Below are 21,705 nucleotides of genomic sequence, written 5' to 3'. Positions count from 1 at the left end.
CGGCAAAGAAAAAAGTGTTTCTCTTATGGTAAAAGTGCAACAAAAAAGTCTGGTACTTTGTTTTTTTCTTGGTACATCTTTCCTGCTATTAAATTTTGCCCGTGACTTTTTTGTGTTTTGCCTATAAATGGCGTAAAAATGTTCTATTTCATAGTGTTATTGGTTATTTTCTGCTGATTTACTTAAATGTTTTACTTTCAGTATGCAAAGTAAATGTTATTGCACTAGAGATTTAAAATTTTTGATAGACAGCGTATATTTAAAAATACACTTAATTATTTTCTTTTTTTTTTTCGTTTCTGTTATATAACTTTCAAAATGCAGATGAATATGCGTAGCTAGTTTTTTGAATTCCTTAGATTGCGAAATTTCATTTTTTGAAAAATCCTGAAGAGTCTTCTTCCATATCTTTATATACATTTATCATCTTTAAGATTAAGATTTCATGTGCGCTAACCCAAGTCTCTACAGCAGGTCATATTCAGATTTGGATCTTAGCTTCTGGAAGTTCTTTTCTATCAGTCTGTCAGGTATATAACTGTTCATTTTTCGTAGATATGATCTACAATCGTTCAATGTTTAAATAGAATTATTCAGGGGAGCAGTAGGATTCTATCAAAATATTAGATCGATCCTGTCATACCAAAGAGATTGATTGAGAAGGACTGGAAGATTGTATCATACGTTTAGTTAGTAAAATTTATCTAATTCATAAGTAAACAGTTTGATTGCTTTATCAGTTTCTAGTCTACTGGTGCTTTCCTGTAGCTCGTAAGTAGTTTTCTGCTTCACGAAAATGAATCCATTCAAGAAAAAGAAGAATAGGTTTTCACGCAGTAGTAAGTTCCGGAGAGCATGGAGAGGTGGACGCCGGAAGGTTTGTCAGTTCCACAGATTTTTTTCCTTAAGGCTAATTTTTAACAATAAAAGATTGTGTTTGAAACATTTCAATTCTTCATAAATTATGTTAAAATAAAACAGTTCGTGAATGGAATGGGGTGAATTAACCTATGAGTTTCATTCATATCTTCATAGATTCCTATAAAATATTCACACATGCAAACTAATTTATGAATTCTGTCAATTCTGGAGCACTTGGTTCATTAGTTCAAGGAAGATATGTGCTGGATAATATTTCTCGAACTATTTCTTCTGATTTTGAGATTATAAATATTTTTCTTGCTAGAATTTTCAGATTATGACCAAATCAGGAGATGAACAACAGGGAGTTGGTGATGGTAATGAAACGCAGTATAAACTACAATATAGAGGATTAACCATTGATGCTGACAGATGGGTAGAAGAAAGTTCGAAATGTCAATATTTGCCAGAGGATGAGATGATTCTACTCTGTGATATGTAAATTTCTTCAGTATTTTTAGAAATAAATTTAACAAATCTTAGTATTGGGAATCTGAACTGCTGATTGGAGAAAAACATCGCTTTACTGGAAATGGCGGACTATCACAAATTTTAGATTTAAAATAGTAGCAGTTCAGATGGATGCTATTTAGGTATATCGATTCCATATAAAATGATTTCTAAAATTTCACAAATCATTGATTACTTTTTGGCGCATTTTACTATATTCAGGTTAGTTACTCGTCTGTCACATGAATCAAATGTCGTTGAAATAACTTCACCAGTGACTGTTTGTGGTGACATACATGGACAATTTTATGACTTGCTGAAACTGTTTGAAACAGGTGGTCGTGTGCCATCTACAAGATATGTTTTCATGGGCGATTATGTTGATAGGTTCGGTTCAAGAAATTTTCTACAGATTCGAAATCAAATCAACTTTGAACTTGTCATTAATGCCTCTTTATAGTAATTGCTTAAAGAATTATAATAATTTTCAGAGGATACTATAGCTTGGAAACACTAACATATTTGTTTGCGTTAATGATCAGATATCCAGAATCAATAACACTTCTGCGAGGAAATCATGAATCTCGACGCATTTCTGCTGTTTATGGATTTTATGATGAATGTATACAGAAATATGGGCATGCTATGGTTTGGCGCTGTTGTTGTAAGGTTCGAATTACTAGAAGTCCATATTTTATGGCATAAGTATTAGCAATGATCATAAAACATAGTCATGTGATTGTCAAAATTTTTAGGTATTTGATATGCTACCTGTTGGCGCTTTAATTGATGATCACATTTTGTGTGTTCATGGTGGATTATCACCAGAGATCAAGACACTTGAAAAAATGTTTACTTTAGACAGGTATTTCATATGTTCTATTTTATAATGCAAACTTGAAAAAAATATAACATGAATTATATGTTTTTTGATTCTAAGGCAATATATCGAAAAAATTGAAAAAAAAAAATCAAAAGTGTAAGGATTTGCTCTGTTATATACTGATTATTTCAGAGCTGTTGAAATTCCAAGCAAAGGTGCTTTATGTGATTTAGTGTGGTCTGATCCGGAGCCAACGGAAGAAGGATGGGAACTAAGTCCAAGAGGAGCCGGATGGGTTTGTTGTTTTATCACTTCATTAAATATAATGTAATTTTATTGCAGTTTTGATGAAATGTAATGTACTGCTTTCTTAATTATTTGGTAACGATTATTTTCAGCTTTTCGGTCAAGAAGTAACTAAACGTTTTATGCACACCAATGACCTTACATTAATATGTCGGTCTCATCAGCTAGTACTAGAAGGTTTCAAATATATTTGGGATGACATTTTATGCACCGTTTGGTCTGGTAATATCTTCATTTTTCTTATATTTTTTTTATAGCACTTATTATTCATTTTATGTTTTAATTGTTAGTAACTTTTAAATGTAAAATGTAAATTTTTTTTTTTCATCATCATTTGTTTGCCGAAATTGTTGCGTTCATCGTCTATAAGAACCACTGATAAAAATAGTGATGAAAAAATTTAAAAAAAACCCGAAAAATGTAAGTGAATTCATTTACCGCATTTGCAGAGCTTGCAATTAGCGGAATGAAATTAAGTGGATGTTAGATGCATTCAAATTTTTTTAATAGTGTTATGAAACTTTTTTTTTTTAAATATTGTTTATAATTTGCATAATGATACTCTGATGACTATATGCTAGAGAATTCTATTATTTGCTTTTCAGCGCCAAACTATTGTTATCGTTGTGGTAATGAAGCAGCAATTCTTCAGATAAGTTCAAATGAACGTCAAGTAAAATATTTTGACGAAGCTAGTGATAATCAACGTGAAAAACCGGATCGTATTGTTGCACCGTACTTTTTGTGAGCATTTTATTCAATGGGTTTTTTTTTTTAAGATAAATTCTTTCATTCTATTATATCAGGTGCCACCTTTTTTACGTTTTTTGTTTTTTCTTTTGTGATCTCGTATTCAATTATTTTATCTTTTCATCATAAAGAACGCTAATGATATTATCATTATACTTTTTGCAACTAAGTTAAATTTGTTTGCATATGTTTTTTTAACTCTCTTCTATTTGTTATCGTAAATGGAAAAGAGAAGTAAGTAAGTGCCTTAGAGTAGTGTTTTTTCTAATTGTAAGTTCACTCTGTCCTAATGCTGTTATAAATTGATTTAGATAGTTGATGATATAATAGTGACCTCATAAATTTTTTATGATGGTTTCGTATAATCAGACGAAGAGCATAAGAAATTGGCTATTCGACTGGTATGAAAGACAATGTTTGTTTCAGAATCACAAAAATAGGAAAACCTGTTATTGTTATGATCAGTTTATGGTTGTATTTCAGTGACATATGAATATTTTGAAATGGTATGAGCGTCTATTAGTTAGCAAAGTGTATCGTATATCTTTTATTTTCTATCTTCTCTAAAAAACTTATTATCTTCTAATATTAGCAAGCAAATTTTTTTTTTTTTTCTTGAGATAATTTTTTTTTAACATTTTATGTAAATGATGCATTGACAAGATTATTTAGAAAAATGTACAAATTATTGATCTATTGATAACAATGTACATAAGAGGATTATACGAATTATTATTCGAAATGGTTTCAACTTGCACTGTAGTTTGTCTGTTCGTAACGGAAGTAAAATGAACATTGAGTGATTGTTAGATGTAACATATAACTTTGCAAATATTTGAAGTATATGTTCAAGAGGATAAATCGTTGTTCGCTTTTAAATGTTTATTTCATTTTTTAGATTTTGAATTAAAGGAGAAATAAAACCATACGATAAATGCTTCTTTCAAACAAATTTACACCCAGCGCTAATGTTAATAAATTGGTGATCATCAAATTAATCTTTTTCAACATCTCAAAATCTAAAAAACTAACACTTTAAGTTGATTCAGGAGTTAGTTTGTGGCTAAATTGCTGTACAACTATAGGTTTAATTACACAATTTATTAATTCAAGATGTATAGTTAATGGGTTTCATCGCAGATCAGATCAAATGACAATTCCATGATTCGAAAGAAAAAAAACCATATCTGATCCTAAAATTTTTTTATCGAAACTGAAACTATTGGATAGAGAATTGCATGGTATAAAATATCAGTGTTTTATTTTAATTAATCATTCTAAGCTTAAATTCAAAAAAAAAAAAAAAAAAATTTTTTTTCCACTTCTAGCCGAACTATTTTTAACAATTCTTTTTAAATTAGAAGCTCTTTAAATTCATATCAGTATACATAAATTAAATTTGTCAAATTTTGATAAAATTTTGTGAAAATCTCTCAACTTTTCTAACACTTTTTTCTTATTTACTCTTTGATTCTTTAAATTTTTATCTTTCTTACAACCATTTAGGTCAAATAACACATCCAATTTTTTTTTTTTTTTATTTTTAAAGCGAAATGAATGATTGTAATTGTTTATTGATCGATGAAATATTTTTGTTTTGAACAAAAAAAAAAAAAAAATATTGAGTAAGTGGGTAAAGAGAAACGATATTACAATTAACAAATGGAATTTTTGTTAGTGTGAACTTGCTTGCACTCTTGGAATTCTCTTTGCTTTTTTTTCTTTTTTTATTAATTTATGGTTAAATTTTTGCGCAAATTATATTATTTTGAAGTTGTGTTAAATGAAATTATTTAAGTAAAATATATTTAATCTATTAGTTAAGTGAAAATATATTTATTTAATCTATTAGTTAAATGAAAATATATTTATATATTAAATGTAAAATATATTTAATCTATTAGTTAAATGAAATTATTTAAGTAAAATATATTTAATCTATTAGTTAAGTGAAAATATATTTATATATTAAATGTAAAATATATTTAATCTATTAGTTAAATGAAATTATTTAAGTAAAATATATTTAATCTATTAGTTAAGTAAAATATATTTATATACTATAGATCAAATTCATTAAAGCAATAAATAGAAAATAATTTTTTTTTTGCGCCTTTTTTTCTTCTTTTACTTTTTGAAAATAAAAAATTAATTAAAAAAGTTTTATTTTGTAGCTTACTTAGTAAAGTTATTATTACTTATTATCTATTCATTGCTTACTTAGTAAAAATTACTCCAACATATTGCGTAGTATGCGGGAAATTGATTATACGCATAAAATTAAGCATTAATATTTCCACCTAATATTTTTAGTATTTTAATTTTTAATTATCGATAATTATTTGCTGTTAAGATAATAAATATTTCAATCATTATTAGAATCATTAGTCTCGATTTAGGTCACAAGTGATTTATATATGTGACAACGAATAAGATCAGTTATCAGTTAAAAGATGGGTCACGTTGAGAACTAACAACATGACGACGCTATCCTGAATTAGAATTAAGGGAGACCTGAATTTACATTTCTTTTTTATTACACGATTTAACTAATACCTAATCCTTTCTTTTTTTTACAATTAAATTTATCCAATTTTAGAAATATTGTCTGTTTTATTAAATTTGTTTATCTTATAAATTTAATAAAATAATAGAAAAGGAAATGCAACAGCTAATTATTCTGTATTTAAATTAATGAATTAATTCGATTTTGAATTGACTCAGTTTTACAGTTTTTAAGTCTTTAAAATTTTAATTTCAAATAATTTCACTTAGATTATTGCAAATAAATAGTCACTTAAAAAAATGAAAAATATTTCAAGTCAGAATTAAAATTACTAACAGCAAAAAAAAAAAAAAAAAAAAAAAAAAAATTAATGCAAAAAATTTGAACAAATCACATATAAGTGACAATTAATTTTTTAATTAATTAAAAGTTTAAACGTCTGATTAATTAAAAATGTTACAAGTAATGTTGTTTTCCATATTTTTTTTTTTTTTTTATTTCTAATCGAAATGTCTAATTTTTACACACAATTAGTTCTTTTCAATTACAATGAAAAGAATTATTCCGTTCTCTAATTAAGTACAAAAAACATTGTTGGATTCATTTTAGTTACAAATGAATTTTTTTTTTTTTTTTGCTCATTTTGCCTATAAGTTCATTGTGATTTATCTTAATGAAACTTAAATTTATTTCAAACAAAAAAAAAAAAAAAAAAGTAGAAAAAATACTGTTGAATAAAGCATGTTTAAATATTTGCCATCTTTCTAACCCTATGTCACCTCACTTGTCATCTTTTTCTTACTTAACTTTACTTATTCATCTTTTTTCCAACTTTTTATTCTTTCTTTTTTTTTTTGAAAAAAAAAAATTAAGATATAATAATAGGAAAAGCATTAATTAATTTCAATTTTTCTTTTAACAACATTCTCATGTATAAGTCTTTTTTTTTTTTTGTTTTCTTTACATATTATTAATAATTTTGTTAATTATTATTAAAAACATTTTTTTTTTAAATTTATTTTATTGTAATTTCTAATTTATTAATATATTGTTGTTATGTTGTATTTCACTTTTTCACTTTTTTTTACCATTATTATTTGATAAGAAATGGAATTTTCTATACTTTAATTTTTATTTTATCAATAATATTTATTTTAATCTAAATATATTTTCCTGATAATCCATTCAACAATTCACAAAAAAGACCGGTTTTATGTTTAAAAAAAAAAAAAAAAAAAAAAAAACTGTTCAGTTAATTGAATGACTTTAGTGTGATTCACTGTTTATCTATTCATCAAATAAATACATTTCCGGTAAAAAAAAAAAAAAAATTAGAAAAACGATGAGAAAAAAATTTGAAACGTAAGTAAATTTGCTAGCAGTTAATAAAATTAAATAAAGCATTATTATAAAATTGAAATCAAATAATGAATTAATTAAAAGTACCTAAAATATGCAATTAAATCTTTGTAAAATATTTTTTTAAAAAAATACAATTAATCAAAAATATGTTTAACAAATTTTGAGTTATCAAAAGAAAAAAAATACAAACAAAAAAATAATTGTTGGAAAAATTTTTTCAAAAAACTAAAGAGCAAAAATATTAAAAAAAAAAGTAAACAAAACATGAATTTGTGAACTTAAAAAGTAGAAATTTAATCAATCAATCAAAAATGGAACGAAAACAAAATAAAATATTTCGTTTATTTTAATTTAGCAAAATAAATTGCAAAATTAAATTCATTTCTTTTATTAAGAAGAAATTAAGAAAATAATTAGTAATTATTGCAAAAAAAGTTGTGGAAAAAAATAAATGGAAAAAGTGCATTAGTTCATTTCCATTTTATATTTTTCTTTTTTTTTTTTAAAAAAAAAACTTTCTCAAAATATCATATATTTTCTTCTACTCATCATTTTTTTTTTTTTTTTTCAAAACGAGTACTTTTCAACCTCATAAATTTTACTGTTAGAATTATAAATATATTTAATTTCTCAATTTTGTAGTGTCAAAGTTTTAAATGAAAAAAAAAAAAAAAAAGATGGAAAAACAAAAGTAATTTAAATAATAATTGTTATTCATTTACAATTAAAGTAAGTATATATTAGATGGCATCTTCAATGTAAAAAACAAAACAAAACATACATAATAATTTTTGAAGATAAAATTAAATTCTATTAAGTGATAAAATCATTAAAAGAAAAATGATAATTTGCATTTTATCAGAATATAATTACTTATATAATTGTGATTAACTATCAGTAAATTAATTGATATTACTAATTTTTAGCAAATTAATTGGTATTAATAGCGTTTAATTAGTATTATTAATTATAATTGCAAGAGAATTATTAATAGATTAATTATTATCAAAAATTATCAGTAAATTAATTAGTGTCAGAATTTATCAAAGAAAATTAATTAATCATAGCAATTATACAATTTTCAATTTTCTTTTACAAAATGTTTAATAAAAAAGTGTTTAATCGAGTTTATCAATAATTTCATACATTTTATATTCTTTCTATGAGATATTTCTGAATTTTTAACTTTCGTTTGATCAAAATTTCTATTTTTAATATTTTCAATTATCTTTTAATCTTTATTTTTCTCATTTGAAGAACAAATTTGAAAAAAGGCTTACTTCCATTTTGTAAAACATTCATATTTTCCTAATCAATTTAGGAAAAACGGAATGTTTTTTTCGGAATTTAATTCTAATTCAGTTAATGAAAACGAAAACTGTGTGTGCTTATTTATCTAAATGTAATAATGAAATCAAAATTTCTATTTTTCAGCTAATTTTATAAAAGAAAAGAAAATAATAAAAAAAAAAACAAAAAAAGAAATAAATAAATAAAAAAGCATTCCAAAATACTTTTTTTCACTGATTTATAATTATTTACAAATTTAATGAGTTAAATTTAAAATTATTTTTATTCTTTCCTTTTTTAAGACATATTGTACATTCTTTATTAGTATCAATGTATTTCATTTTGCCTATAAGAAAATTTTACTGTTCATTAACATATTTCAGATATTAAATAAATTTGAGATTTAAATTAAAATAATTAAAATCTCATTGCAGAAATCACAAAAATTCAAATTAATATTTAATTCAATTTTAAATTTATTATTATTTTCAACATAAGTGCAAAATATTTGTTTAGTTCACATATTTCTTACAAAAAATTTTTGTTAGATTTCGCTTTTGTTTGATTTTATTTCAGTTCGACAGCATTTTTTTTTTTTTTTTTTTTGCTTTTAAAATTTTGTGCTAAATTAATTTTAATGACCTTTCGATAAGTGACATTTTAATGTAATTTTTCATGTATTCTTTCAATTATTTTCAAATTATCTTACACAAACACTTCGCTTACTAAATTTTCTATTTGCTTAAAAAAAAAATTTTTATTTTTTAAAATGTACTTTTAACATTTTCAAATCATTGATCATTGATCTATATTATTTAGGCCATTGATGAAATTGATTATATCGTAATTTCAAATTCAACTGCTATTTAAAATGAAATAATTTCAATTTCTATTCATTATGCAATTACTATTTACTATTAAGTATTACTTAGTTATATTTATTTTTGTATTTTTTAAGTAAAATGTTACCGAATTAAAGTGAATATTCATATTCATGCAAATTATCATAAAAATAAATTTTTTAAGTTCATTTAATTGATGAAAAAAGGAAAGAAAGCAATGATTGATTAATGTCATTTTTTTTTGATTAATTTTAGTAATTTCATTTTATTCTTCTTAAATCGTTTCAAATAGCTTTCATTATTTTAATTTGATTGGTTTTCAATATTTGTTTAATTAAATTATTCAATATATTCGTTAAATTGAATAATTTAATTAATTTTGAAACTAAGCAGATTTAACTCATTTTTAAATTAAGTCCATAAAAAATGATTCATTAATTAAGTTTATAAAATCATTATAAAATATGCATTTTACAATTGTAATGCAAAGATTGAAATATGCAAGAAAATCTATTATGTGCGGAATTTTTTGCAAATTTCAATTTCTCAACTTTTCATTAACTAATTAGCAAACTGAGAATAATTTATTTAGTTGTAATTTAAATGATGAAAGATAAAAATAAACTTAAAAAGTTGCATATTATTGAGAGAATTATCAGTGCTATCAATATCATTAATTAATTAATCAATTAATTAGTAAGACGGTAATTCATTGACTTCTAGATATGGTTTAAAAAAATGACAATTTAAAATAGAATTAAAAAATAAAAGAAAAATTTAAAAAAAAAGAAATTAAAAAAAATAAACTAAAAATATGTAAGTAATAGAATTTTACAATCTTATTAATGAATGCAAATATAATGCAATGATAAAAGTTAAGTTAAATTTCTTAAACTAAAATTCAAAATTTCACAGTGAATTTATTAATTTTGGTAGTACTTTCAATTACATAAAATATAATAGTAATAAATATTGATAAACTTTTCTAAATCTAATCAACTTTATTCACTTATAGTTGATCGAAGATGAAAAAATAAAATTTTTAATGAAAAATATTTCGTACATTAATTTTTGAAAAATGAAAAAAATCCTTAATGTTTTAAAACTTTTGTCAATATTTTTTGCAAAAGAAATAATTAACTTTTGATTTATGAAGGTAATTTTATCGGACGAGTTTTTTTCCTCAAATTTTTTTAATTTTTTTAAAGTTAAAACTAAAAATGAAAATTGTCAAATTGTTCTGTTTTTTTTTTTACAAATTAAACTTTGACTTCAAATAATTAATTGAAGTAAATCATTTTATAATTGTACTAATTTATTGATAATGTATATTTCTGTTGTTATTTAATTTATTTACATGATAAAGCTTAAAAATATTTTCCTATATTAAAACCTCAAAAGATTATTTAATTCGTTTTACAAATTTTAACTTAAAAATTTCATTACACTTTGACTTTTTTTTTTTAACTTTTCATAAATATCTGCATAAAGTTCAAATTGCTATCAAATTTGCTAAATAATGATAGTATAATTTGAGTAATTTTAATAAAATTTCATCATTTTTTTTTCACTGAGAAAAAAAGTTAAATGTGTTAAAATTAAAATTCGTAATAAAATTATTTCAAACGACAATCATTTTAGATGTTTCATTTAAAATTAATGAAAATTAATTTAATATAGAACGCATTTTCTTTTCTTTTTTAGATTTCATCCAAAATGATTTCATTTAACAATCAGTTGATAAATTGGTTATCAAAGCAGATAAGCATTATCATATTTATGATAAGATTTGTTCAGCTACAACAAATGTTGTTACCTATTGATTGTAATCAAGCACCACCTGGTTTGTTATCATTATTTGTGATTAATTTCAAAAATATTTTTCATCTAAGTTTTCTAATGTCAAAAAATTTCTTTATACGTCATTTAAATTATATAATTAATGCAAAAATTTTTTATCTTATCAACTTTGGATAATATCAGCAAATATATTTAATGTTTGTACTATTATTTAACATAAAGTATTATTCATATTGATTAGCACAAAATATGAAAAATTTAATTTAGATAAGTGATAAATTAAATAAACGGAAAAAAAAAAAACATTGATATGTAATATTATCAGTATTACTTGAAAAACTATTATAGTTATTTGATAACAATAATATCATCAAATTGCTAAGTGGTGATAAAATTTGAATAATTCTAACAAAATTTCATCATATTTTTTTCATTAAGAAATGTTAAATTTTAATTAAAACTTTATGTTATTGAAAAAAAAAAAGCACTGATTTGAATGTTAATTAATAGATTTGGTGGAAATTTGTCATCAACTTCGTCAATTTGATGTAGCAGCAAGAGCAGCCATATCACTTGCCGCTCCGCAATCTCAACTAATCATGCCGCACACTGATCCGCTTTCATCTGTGCCGCATCAGTCATCGCTTACTTCAACAGTTTATGATTGTTTGAATTTGCAATGCTTATGTCCATATTTTGGAGTAAATAATTTTTCTTCACTTATTTCAAGTTTATTTTTAATAATTTGAAATAATTTTATATTTTTTTATCTAGTTTTTTACTAAAATTTTATAATTTTTTTTAATTAACTTGAAATAATTTTTTATATTATTTTTAATAATTTAAAATAAAAGAAATAATAATTTAAAAATATGACATTTAATTTTGTAAATTTTTACCTAATATTTTTACCATAATTTTATATGAACTCCTAACAACTTCAAATAATTTTTAATAATTTTATAAGTTAAAATATTAAAAATTGGATTTTTTTCCTGCAAATTTCTAAAATATCACAAAATTAATTTCTTGTATCAGAGAAGAATCATTTTTCTGTTTAGGGTGGCTTATCACCGGACGGAAAATGTCATTTGCGTAATGGTCGAATACTGGAACGAGCAATCCGGAAAGAAATCCGAATGTTGAATAAGAATGAAAGAGAACGATTTTTTACTGCAATTCAACAACTTAAAGCTTCAGGAGAGTATAATCGTTTAGCAGATATACATCGACAGGTAATTTCATTCATTTTTCGGTTAAAATTTAAATCAGATAGGAAAATTTTATCATTTAACTATTCCTTCCAATTTGTGATAAAATGTGGTTGAATCATAGAATAAGAATTAGAACAATCAGAAATTCAAATTCTAAACATAAAATTGTGAAGTAAGAAAAAAAGTTAAAACTCTACAATTTTATGTCTAAAAGTCTTAAATGTCTAAAAATTTTTGTCTAAAAATTTTATGTCTAAAAATCTAAAAACTAACAGATTTATTCTTACGCCATCAAATTAATTTAATAATTTTATATCGTTATTTCAAAAGTTGAAGGAGAGTTCAAAGATTATACTTATTGAATTAGATTTAACTAAATAAGAAAAAAATTATGATACAAAAATAGTGTAATGTAAGAGTCATTTTTGATAATACAAAATTATATGTTAATAATAATATTACTTAAGTATTACTTATTATCTGTACAAAAGTAATATAACAATAAGTATTACTTAGGAAGCGTCAGAAAGTGGAGCGCATGCCGGGCCATCATTTTTGCTATGGCATCGAGAATTTATAAAAAGGTTTGAAATTGATGTATAAGGTTTTTGCTCTCTGTTTGAAATTATTAGCGACAGAAAAATGTCGCATAAAAGTTTTTTTCAAATATTTAGACAAAAAGGAGTAAATTGTTCGAAAAAAATTTATTGGTCAATTTCGAAAGTAATATGATATTTTCAGAAATAATAAGAGTCAGCGAAAAAATGAAACTTTTTAAAATTGTGTTGAAAGTGAAAAAAAAAAAAAAAATTATTTTAAATTATGCAATTACCACCAGAATCGATTGATAAAAATTTCCTTTTTTTTTAAAAAAGAAAAAACTTCATGAAGATATTTAAAACATTTTTTATATAGGCAAAAATGATTTTATCGTTTTTTAATCATTCATTACAAATTATTTCCTTCTAATTTCATTTCAAAATTAAATCGTAAATTTTCCACTTTTTTCCTATACTTTAGAAATTTTAAATTAATAAATTTAATCATTTCATTTTTATAGGATGGAAATTGCATTACGTCTGATTGATCCATCGATTGCATTACCGTACTGGGATTCATCCCTGGATCAGCATTTATCTGATCCACGTGATTCAGTCATGTGGAGTGAGATGTTAATGGGAGAAAGTAATTCGAATGGCGAAGTAATTAATGGGCCATTTGCTAGATTCATTACACTTGAAGGTCATCCAGCTATAACAAGGTTCAAAAAAAGAAGAAAAAATTATTTGCACTTGAATATTTTCAGCAGATAATTCCAAAATGATTTAAATCTAATAATATCTTACAAAATTGTTTAATTTAGGAATCTTGGAGAAGAGGGACATTTGTTTACAGATGAAAATATTAATACAGTTTATGGTAAAGATACAATTGAAGGAATATTAGCGTATACAGCATCAACAAAAGGCAAGTTGTAATATAAAGAAATTGTTGACGGATGATGATGATGATCATGATAATGGTGATGGTGGTGGTAATGATGATGATGATGATGATGATTGATGATGATGATGATGATGATGATGATGATGATGATGGTGTTGATTGATGATGATAGTGGTAATGATGATGATAATGTGGTGATGGTGGTGGTATGATGATGATGATGATGGTAGTGGTGATGATGATGATTGATAAGTGATAATGGTGATGATGATTGATGATGATAATGGTGATGGTGATGATAATGATGGTGATAGTGCGATGGTAGTGGTGATGATGATGGTGATATTGATGATGGTAATCATGGTGGCGATGATAGAGATGATGACAATGATACTGATGATGATAATGGTAATGATGATGCAATAACGATATTAATGCTGATTAATGATAGATAATAATAGTGATGATGGTAATGATAATGTTAGTTGATTGTTATTTAAATGATGATAAAAAAAAAAAACGTGGAGGGAAGGATTAGAAAGAAAAAGGTAGGAGAGAGAAAGAAAACTGATAAAGATTTCTTTTTTATAAACTTTTTTAACTTTAGCCAACAAATTCATCTACTCGTATTTTCATTTTCTTGAATTTATTTTAGCTTATCGTAATTTGAAAAAGTTTATTTTTCAGCATGTCCATATCCACCAAATTTCTCTGCCCTAGAATATTATCATGCTAGTGTTCATATCTGGATAGGTGGTGATATGAAGCCACCATTGACCTCTGCTAATGACCCCGTCTTTTTTCTTCATCATTCATTTGTTGATTATATATTTGAAAATTGGCGACAAATGCATCAAAATCGAATACAGCGTGAGCAAGTATGCACTCCATGATTTATGAAAACTCAAATTTTTTTTTGCTTATTTTTAATCAATAAATCTTTTCTCGTTTCGACTATTTAAGATAAAAACAATAAAAATTAAAGAAATCTTTCGAGCAAAAAAATAATTTGTTAGAGATAATTTTATGCTAGAATTTATTTCAAATTCTTGAGAAAAATAAGAGCGGTAAGGAAAAGGATAAATTCTTGTATTCTTGAAGAGAAGGATGAAAAAAGTGGTAAAGTTGGAATTTTATTTTATTTAAAAAATTGCTTTAAAAAATTTAAAAACAAATTTTGAATAATTTTGGATGGTCAATCAATATTGAGTATACAATTTGATTTTTATTGCAGTGTTTTCCATATTACTTGTCATCAAGGATATCTTTCAAAAATTTTCAAAATTTTTGTCTTCTTTGTCATTAATCTTTTCCGTTTTTAATTTTCGCTTCGCTTTTTTAAAGCAAATTTTACATTTTTCATTTTTTTATTTTTTAGAAATTTTTATTTGAAAATTACAAAAAAAAAAAAAAAAAATGAAATAAAAGTAGCAATGATAATTATTAATTATTTAGGATTATCCCCAAGAGATCACAACTTGTACAACTCCACGTCATTTTGCTAATGCAAATATGCGACCATTCAATTTAGTAAACAAACACGGTAAGCAAATTTGATTAACTTTTCCAATTTGCAAACTTATTTGTAAAAAAAAAAAAAAAGAACACAAGAGAGGATAAATTTAGTCTAAATTAATTAATTATAAAATATAATCATACAGGTTTATCGAATGCATATACGGATTACTTATATACTTATGCGCCACGGCCAAATTGTAGCGCTAATGAACCAACTTGCCAATCGCAATTCTTATTTTGTGATTTACGAAACGGTCCTGCACATTGTGTTTCAAAAATTAAACTTGGAAAACGATGTGAAAAATTTATTGGTGAAGATGCATGTTATATGGGAATTTGTTTGGATGGTTATTGCAAATTAGGGAATGCTACTTCGGTGAGTGAAAAAGATTAAAAAAAAAAAAAAATTGAAATGAGATAATAAATAAATAAATATTCAAAAAGTTTGATCTATAAGTTTTTTTTTTTTTTTTGAAATAAATAATTTTATAATTCTGTTTTATATATTTCTTAATATATTATTTTTATTTTATTTAGATTTCATCAACAATTTCTACATCACAATCATTTCAACATATCACTACATCTTTACACATCACTAAAGCACCATTTCAACAACATACAAGTTTATCTGGAATGCAACAAATTAGAAATGCGTCAATTTTGAGGAGTAAAATTTCTGATCAAAATCGTAACTCTATTAAAGCAACAACAACAGTACGATTTAAAAATTAATTTAAATTTTCATTATTTAAATTAATAACAAACATTTTGTGGGGAAGCAAAAAGGAAACGATAGTGAAAAATAATTTAAAATTAATAATAATTAAATTAATAGGCAATGCAAACAGCATGTCTAAATGATGATCCATGCTGTAATTTATGGGCTAAAAATGGTGAATGTCCAAATAATGTCGAATATATGAGAATGCATTGTCGTCGAAGTTGTAATTACTGTCAAAGCACTGATAATAGACGAAATGGTAATTAGCAGCATTTTTCTCCTTTTTCTTGCAAATTTGATTAATTGAACTGATTTGTTTTTAATCTAATTTCAAATTAGTAATAAACAGAAAATTTGTTTCATTCTAAGTAAATTTTTTGATAAATAAATTGATATGTTCAAAGTAATGCCAAAGAAATGGATTGCAAATTTTTAAAATTTGATTTAGATTAAACAAATATTATTTAATGCTAATTATCATATATTTCTATTTCTGATAAATATTTTTCAGGTTGTTTCGATCGACATATTTCATGTTTCTATATGCGATTGCAAGGTGAGTGCAAACAAAGAACAAAATGGATGGCAGAAAATTGCCAAGCTAGCTGTGATTGGTGTAATATATCAGCTTATGATCTATGTATCCGAACAGCTTTAATTAATTAATTAATTACATTCAAAACAAATTAGCTAAGGGTATTCGTTAATTATTCAAATTTTTGCTTAGACATTATTACTACTAGCTCAACATTTATTATTATTATTGTTATTGTTATTATTATTAATATTATAATTATTAATAGTATTAGTAGGTCACTTATTATCCTCGTCATATATCACATACAGCTTGTCAATCTTTCATTTAACATATCAAAATAACTTCTTTTAATTATAGAAGTATTTGTGATGGGTAAGTATTTGTGATGGTAAGCGCGGATTTATAGAATATTTTTCAAATATACAGGAAAAATAAGAATTATTGAGTAATTAAAGAACGATTAAATTCTTTTCTATCTTCATGAATCAAATTTCCAACTTTTCGAATTACATGAAATACATTCTCATCTTTTATTTTCATTCAATATTATGTACATTAGCCTTATGTCTTCTTTCACTCTGTTTTAACCTTATTAATAAGTATCTTTTACATTCCTCATAATCTTTCGTTCACTTTGTAAATAAATATTCTTTATTCAATGCCTTTTCAATTTCCTTTTTCACCTCACTGCCAAATTTATTATTATCGTTGTATCTCTTTAGAATTAATAGCTTAGCGATAATTTAATTTGATGAAAAGAACAAATTAGAAAATTGTTATCGCGATAACACTGTCAGAATTATATTTCTCAGGTTTCTTAACAATGAATTTATAAAATGAAAAATAAATATGCCGGTTTCAATTTGATAGGCGAATTCCACCAACCAATTCACCACAATTTAATTGAAGCTACAGAACCATGAAACACCAATAATAATCCCACATCCGAAGCACTAACCACAGGCAGTCCAGACAAGTTAACCATCCTAAAACGAGAAATATCGAAACACTATGTGCTGAATTCGTCCTTCCTTTTACTGATCTGCTTACACCAAGCCTTTTCCTGAACTTATTTTCAAAACAATCACTTGCGTACTGTGTATGAAACACATATACATAATGAAAATGAATTTATTATAAAATATTCCCAAAAAACAATACAGATGACAGCATAAATTTATTTAGCTTTTCCAATAGCTTTTTCCTTCGGGTCTTGCATTACCAATGTTCGATGACATTTGCCACAGTAGTACCGATTTTGGTGGCTAGCCATGAAAACGCCTCCACCACATGAAGGCGAAGCGCACTCTTTTCGTAAACGGGTAATCTTACCATTTTCATCAACCTTAAATTCAAGGAGATAAAAAAAAAAAATTCAGCAGGATAACAATATATTATGAAAGTCTATAGACATAAATAATCAACCATTTGATTTTAAACCATACACATTGTGTCAAGGTCATCTCTTTAATGAATAAACTGACCAAACTCATAATCACTTACTTTGTAGTATTTCAGGACGGCAAGCTTGACCTTCTTTCTCTTATGCTTGTTTTTCTTCGGCGTAGTATAAACCTTCTTCTTCCTTTTCTTGCCACCACCTCGCAATCTATTATTTTATTAGACAAAAAAAACTTTTTTCATTACTTCAAAACAAACATTCGTGGCTCAGAGAGCTATACTTCATTCATCAAATCAGTGCACCAAAGCACAGTTAACATCACAACCACGAAGCAAATAAACTGACTATATCCGAATCAACAGAACAGCGCTTACCTCAAGACGAGGTGAAGTGTCGATTCCTTCTGGATATTATAATCAGAGAGCGTCCGACCATCCTCCAACTGTTTACCTGCTCGTTAGAAAAAATCAAAATATGAATAAAGCTGGTCCATCCTCATGTGTTATACTCAGGTATAACGCACTCCGGAGTCAGCAATTTCAAAGTTAAACAAACTGATAGAAAAGTCAAAAAAAAAAGAAAAAAAAAAAAAAAAAAAACTCAGAAGAATCATGTGACTTGAAAGCCGTTTAATTACGAGGACACTTCGATTCAGAGGTGAATATTTTAAGTCACGATACTCTCATAGGCCAGGACACCTTTTAACACCAATATATCATCATGACCGAAGTACTGTCATGCAACGCCACATCAAAAATCCATTACAAATTTAGAATTTGGGTTTGTTGCAAATGAAAATATAAAGTAACCTGCAAAAATAAGTCGTTGTTGATCAGGTGGAATACCCTCCTTATCTTGAATTTTAGCCTTCACATTCTCAATGGTATCGGACGATTCTACCTCAAGGGTAATCGTCTTTCCAGTTAACGTCTTCACGAATATCTGCATCTTGACGTGGTTATGGACCCTTAAAAGATATTCGGTTGTTTCAAAGTGAAAAATCAGGACTGCGAATTAAATGGAAATGTTACTGAAACTTGACAACACCATAAGATTCTATTATTAATAATGACCAAATAATGTACTCAAAATCCATGGATTGAGTTTCTACAGTCTATACTAGTTAACAATGATGCTTGGTAAAAGACGTGTGCGTACAGACGAGTCCCACGTAAGTTACGCGCGTACATACCACAGCATCCTTACCCAACCGACTAAAGGCACCAACCATACACCAAATAACGCCGAGTGAAGCAGGCAACCCATCCCCCAATTATCCCTAAAAGTTGCAAGAAATAACATAGCCCTCGGCACATCGCGGCATGAAACATTAAATCCCACACAGTAGTATTTTGATATGTAGTGTATTTCTTGACATTTTCATTTGGTCGAGGGATATGATTTCTTGGTACATTTTGACCTGGCCAAAAATTTCCACAAGGATTGAGGATAGCTACAGAAATAAATTGGATTAAAGAAAATCAGAAAAAACGAAAATATTTCATGTGCTTCAGATAAATCCGTATGAATGTCATTGAATATATATCGAATATTGGTTGATGGAGCATTGGTAATCACTATAAGTATTCTTTTGACTTATCATCGAAATATCAGCGATAAAAGTGTTCTCGAGGAGAAAGAAGCAATTGTTGTGGTTGCAACGCTTAACAGGAGTCAAAAGGATGAATTGCACACAATTGCTCGAAAGCTTGTGGAATCAGGAAAAGGCATTCTAGCGGCTGATGAGAGCATCGGTAAGAAATTGGCATCTTATTAAAGTTTTAATTGGCTATTGTACGATAAAGATTACACCACTTCATCTCACATTCCTTTGCATTATATATGGTGTTAAGTCGTCCCACATTATTGTTTAATGAGTGAAGATCTGAGGAATTTACACTAATATCCTTTTATCAGTAATTTTTATTTTTATCAATAACCAAAATCCATCAGTAATTTTCAGATACGATAGGTAAACGGTTCGCTATGATTGGGATGGAAAATAATGTGAGAAACCGAAAAAATTACCGATATATGCTGTTCACAACACCAAATATATCGCAGTATATTTCAGGAATAATACTACATGAAGAAACATTTAGTCAGGTAACTTATCAATTTATCAAAAAAATAGCGAATATGATAATGGATAGCAGTCTGTTATTAGAATAGTAAGAGATTTGCAGTTCTAATCTTACTGTTGTGAATTTATGCTCGCATGAATTGCGTGTACTCGTTAAAATTTAAAAGGTTAATTTATTCGGATACTGTTAAGCTGTAGAGGGAATAATATCCTTACTCCATGACATGTTCTAATTATTAGAGAGATGATGCTGGCAAACCTTTTGTGGACATCGTCAAGGAAGCCGGCATATTACCGGGAATTAAGCTTGACAAAGGTCTTGAACCGTTTGATGGAGGTTTAGAATACATCACAAGAGGTGAGTAAATTCTCATGTAATTGAAATGCTATTTTTTGAATTTCTATGTGCTTTTCTTATTTTTAAATGAATAAATCCAAGATCTAAACCTGAATATTTCGCGTGCAATGTTTTGTTACAGGTCTGGATGATTTGAAAGAAAGAGCTGAATATTTTAAAAAAGGTGGGTGTCAGTTTGCAAAATGGCGCTGTGTATATAAAATTTCCGACGTAACACCATCACGAAAAGTGCTGAAGGAAAATGCCAAGATACTGGCACAGTACGCAGTCTTAAGTCAACAAGCAGGGCTGGTGCCAATAATCGAACCAGAGGTCCTATTGTTTTGAAATTCTTTATAATGACTTTTATGAATCCAAACTGCTTGGCAGTTAAGTGATTAGTTCATGGTAATACAATATTTGATATTTTGATCATAATCAACAAAGATTCGAACTTGTTTTAGGTTCTTTCCGATGGTGCACATGATTTAGAAAAGGCTGAAAATGTTACAGAACAAGTCTTAGCAGAAGTTTATAAATCACTGCACGATCATGGCGTTTACCTCGAAGGTACTCTTCTGAAACCGAATATGGTCATACCAGGATCAAAATTCACAGGCAAGGTTGTTATCCAATTTTAGTAGTAGATATAGATTTAAGATCTTTATTAAGTGACTAAAATATGGAAGGGGCTAACAAAGTATTAATTAGTTTCACATTACATTCAAATTCGCAGTGGTACGTCATAAAGCATTATCTTGCAAAATGGCAGTAGCGATTTTAAGGTTGGACACGACAGAATAGCTAAAGAAACATTTCGAGCGCTAACAAGAACAGTGCCTGCAGCAGTGCCCGGTATTGTTTTCTTGTCTGGTGGTCAGCTGGAGAAAGATGCTACTAGGAATTTGAATGAAATTAATAAAATAGCAATCAACAAACCATGGAAACTTTCTTTTAGGTTTGCGTTATTTTATATTTCTAAACACACTCTATTACTTATCTGCTTTTCAAAAATTCGAATCCCAATAGGTAGGAATTCTGAGAACATTATGGTTGGTAATAAAATGTGCTTTGCAGTTACGGCCGAGCTCTACAAACTTCAGCTTTAAAAGAGTTGACGATAAGTGGTTCGAAAGAGGCGCAAACAACATTTCGACATAGAGCAAAACTTAATGCTTTGGCTGTCGAAGGAAACTACATTGATGATCTTGAATGAGAAAAAATTTTTTTGGTTAAAAAGATTAGACAGCTTGTAATATATATACATACATAAATATATTCTTCTTTCCTGATTTCTGTTCTAAATTAAGCCAAAATGAAGTTGAAATTTGAAAGCCCAGTCTAATTATACAAATGAACTAACACGTATACTCATTTCTTACTTTACATTTGC

The 21,705-nt window shown here is 26.2% G+C and overlaps 4 protein-coding genes across 4 annotated transcripts; 3 read left to right on the top strand and 1 right to left on the bottom strand.

The window, feature by feature from the left end:
* Positions 1-796: 796 nt before the first annotated feature.
* Positions 797-3,248, top strand: Bma-pph-6 (Serine/threonine protein phosphatase C34C12.3 in chromosomeIII, putative; the record flags this gene model as incomplete). Its single annotated transcript, XM_001892243.2, has 8 exons — positions 797-877; positions 1,196-1,359; positions 1,594-1,758; positions 1,863-2,040; positions 2,127-2,236; positions 2,387-2,489; positions 2,593-2,722; positions 3,106-3,248. 8 exons carry the CDS (start codon positions 797-799, stop codon positions 3,246-3,248), a joined length of 1,074 nt encoding a protein of 357 aa, XP_001892278.1.
* Positions 3,249-10,966: 7,718 nt separating this feature from the next.
* Positions 10,967-16,618, top strand: Bma-tyr-1 (ShTK domain containing protein; the record flags this gene model as incomplete). Its single annotated transcript, XM_043077582.1, has 12 exons — positions 10,967-11,093; positions 11,561-11,751; positions 12,112-12,285; positions 12,781-12,848; positions 13,325-13,525; positions 13,628-13,683; positions 14,398-14,588; positions 15,166-15,253; positions 15,372-15,604; positions 15,766-15,945; positions 16,067-16,211; positions 16,464-16,618. The coding sequence occupies 12 exons, from the start codon at positions 10,967-10,969 to the stop codon at positions 16,616-16,618; spliced, it is 1,809 nt and encodes a 602-aa protein (XP_042933516.1).
* Positions 16,619-17,667: 1,049 nt separating this feature from the next.
* On the bottom strand, positions 17,668-18,840 carry Bm4628 (ubiquitin, putative; the record flags this gene model as incomplete). Its single annotated transcript, XM_001893246.2, has 4 exons — positions 17,668-17,835; positions 17,994-18,099; positions 18,267-18,342; positions 18,702-18,840. The coding sequence occupies 4 exons, from the start codon at positions 18,838-18,840 to the stop codon at positions 17,668-17,670; spliced, it is 489 nt and encodes a 162-aa protein (XP_001893281.2).
* Positions 18,841-19,420: 580 nt separating this feature from the next.
* Bma-aldo-2 (fructose-bisphosphate aldolase 2, putative) lies at positions 19,421-21,528 on the top strand (the record flags this gene model as incomplete). Its single annotated transcript, XM_001893245.2, has 7 exons — positions 19,421-19,646; positions 19,856-19,998; positions 20,216-20,333; positions 20,455-20,645; positions 20,777-20,935; positions 21,098-21,270; positions 21,390-21,528. The coding sequence occupies 7 exons, from the start codon at positions 19,421-19,423 to the stop codon at positions 21,526-21,528; spliced, it is 1,149 nt and encodes a 382-aa protein (XP_001893280.1).
* Positions 21,529-21,705: the final 177 nt, after the last annotated feature.

The sequence above is a fragment of the Brugia malayi genome (genome assembly GCF_000002995.4).
Source record: "Brugia malayi strain FR3 genome assembly, contig: Bm_v4_Chr1_scaffold_001, whole genome shotgun sequence".
Taxonomy (NCBI): Eukaryota; Metazoa; Nematoda; class Chromadorea; order Rhabditida; family Onchocercidae; genus Brugia; species Brugia malayi.
The sequence above is the reverse complement of the archived record's forward strand: the minus strand, read 5'-3'. Positions and strand labels throughout refer to the sequence as shown.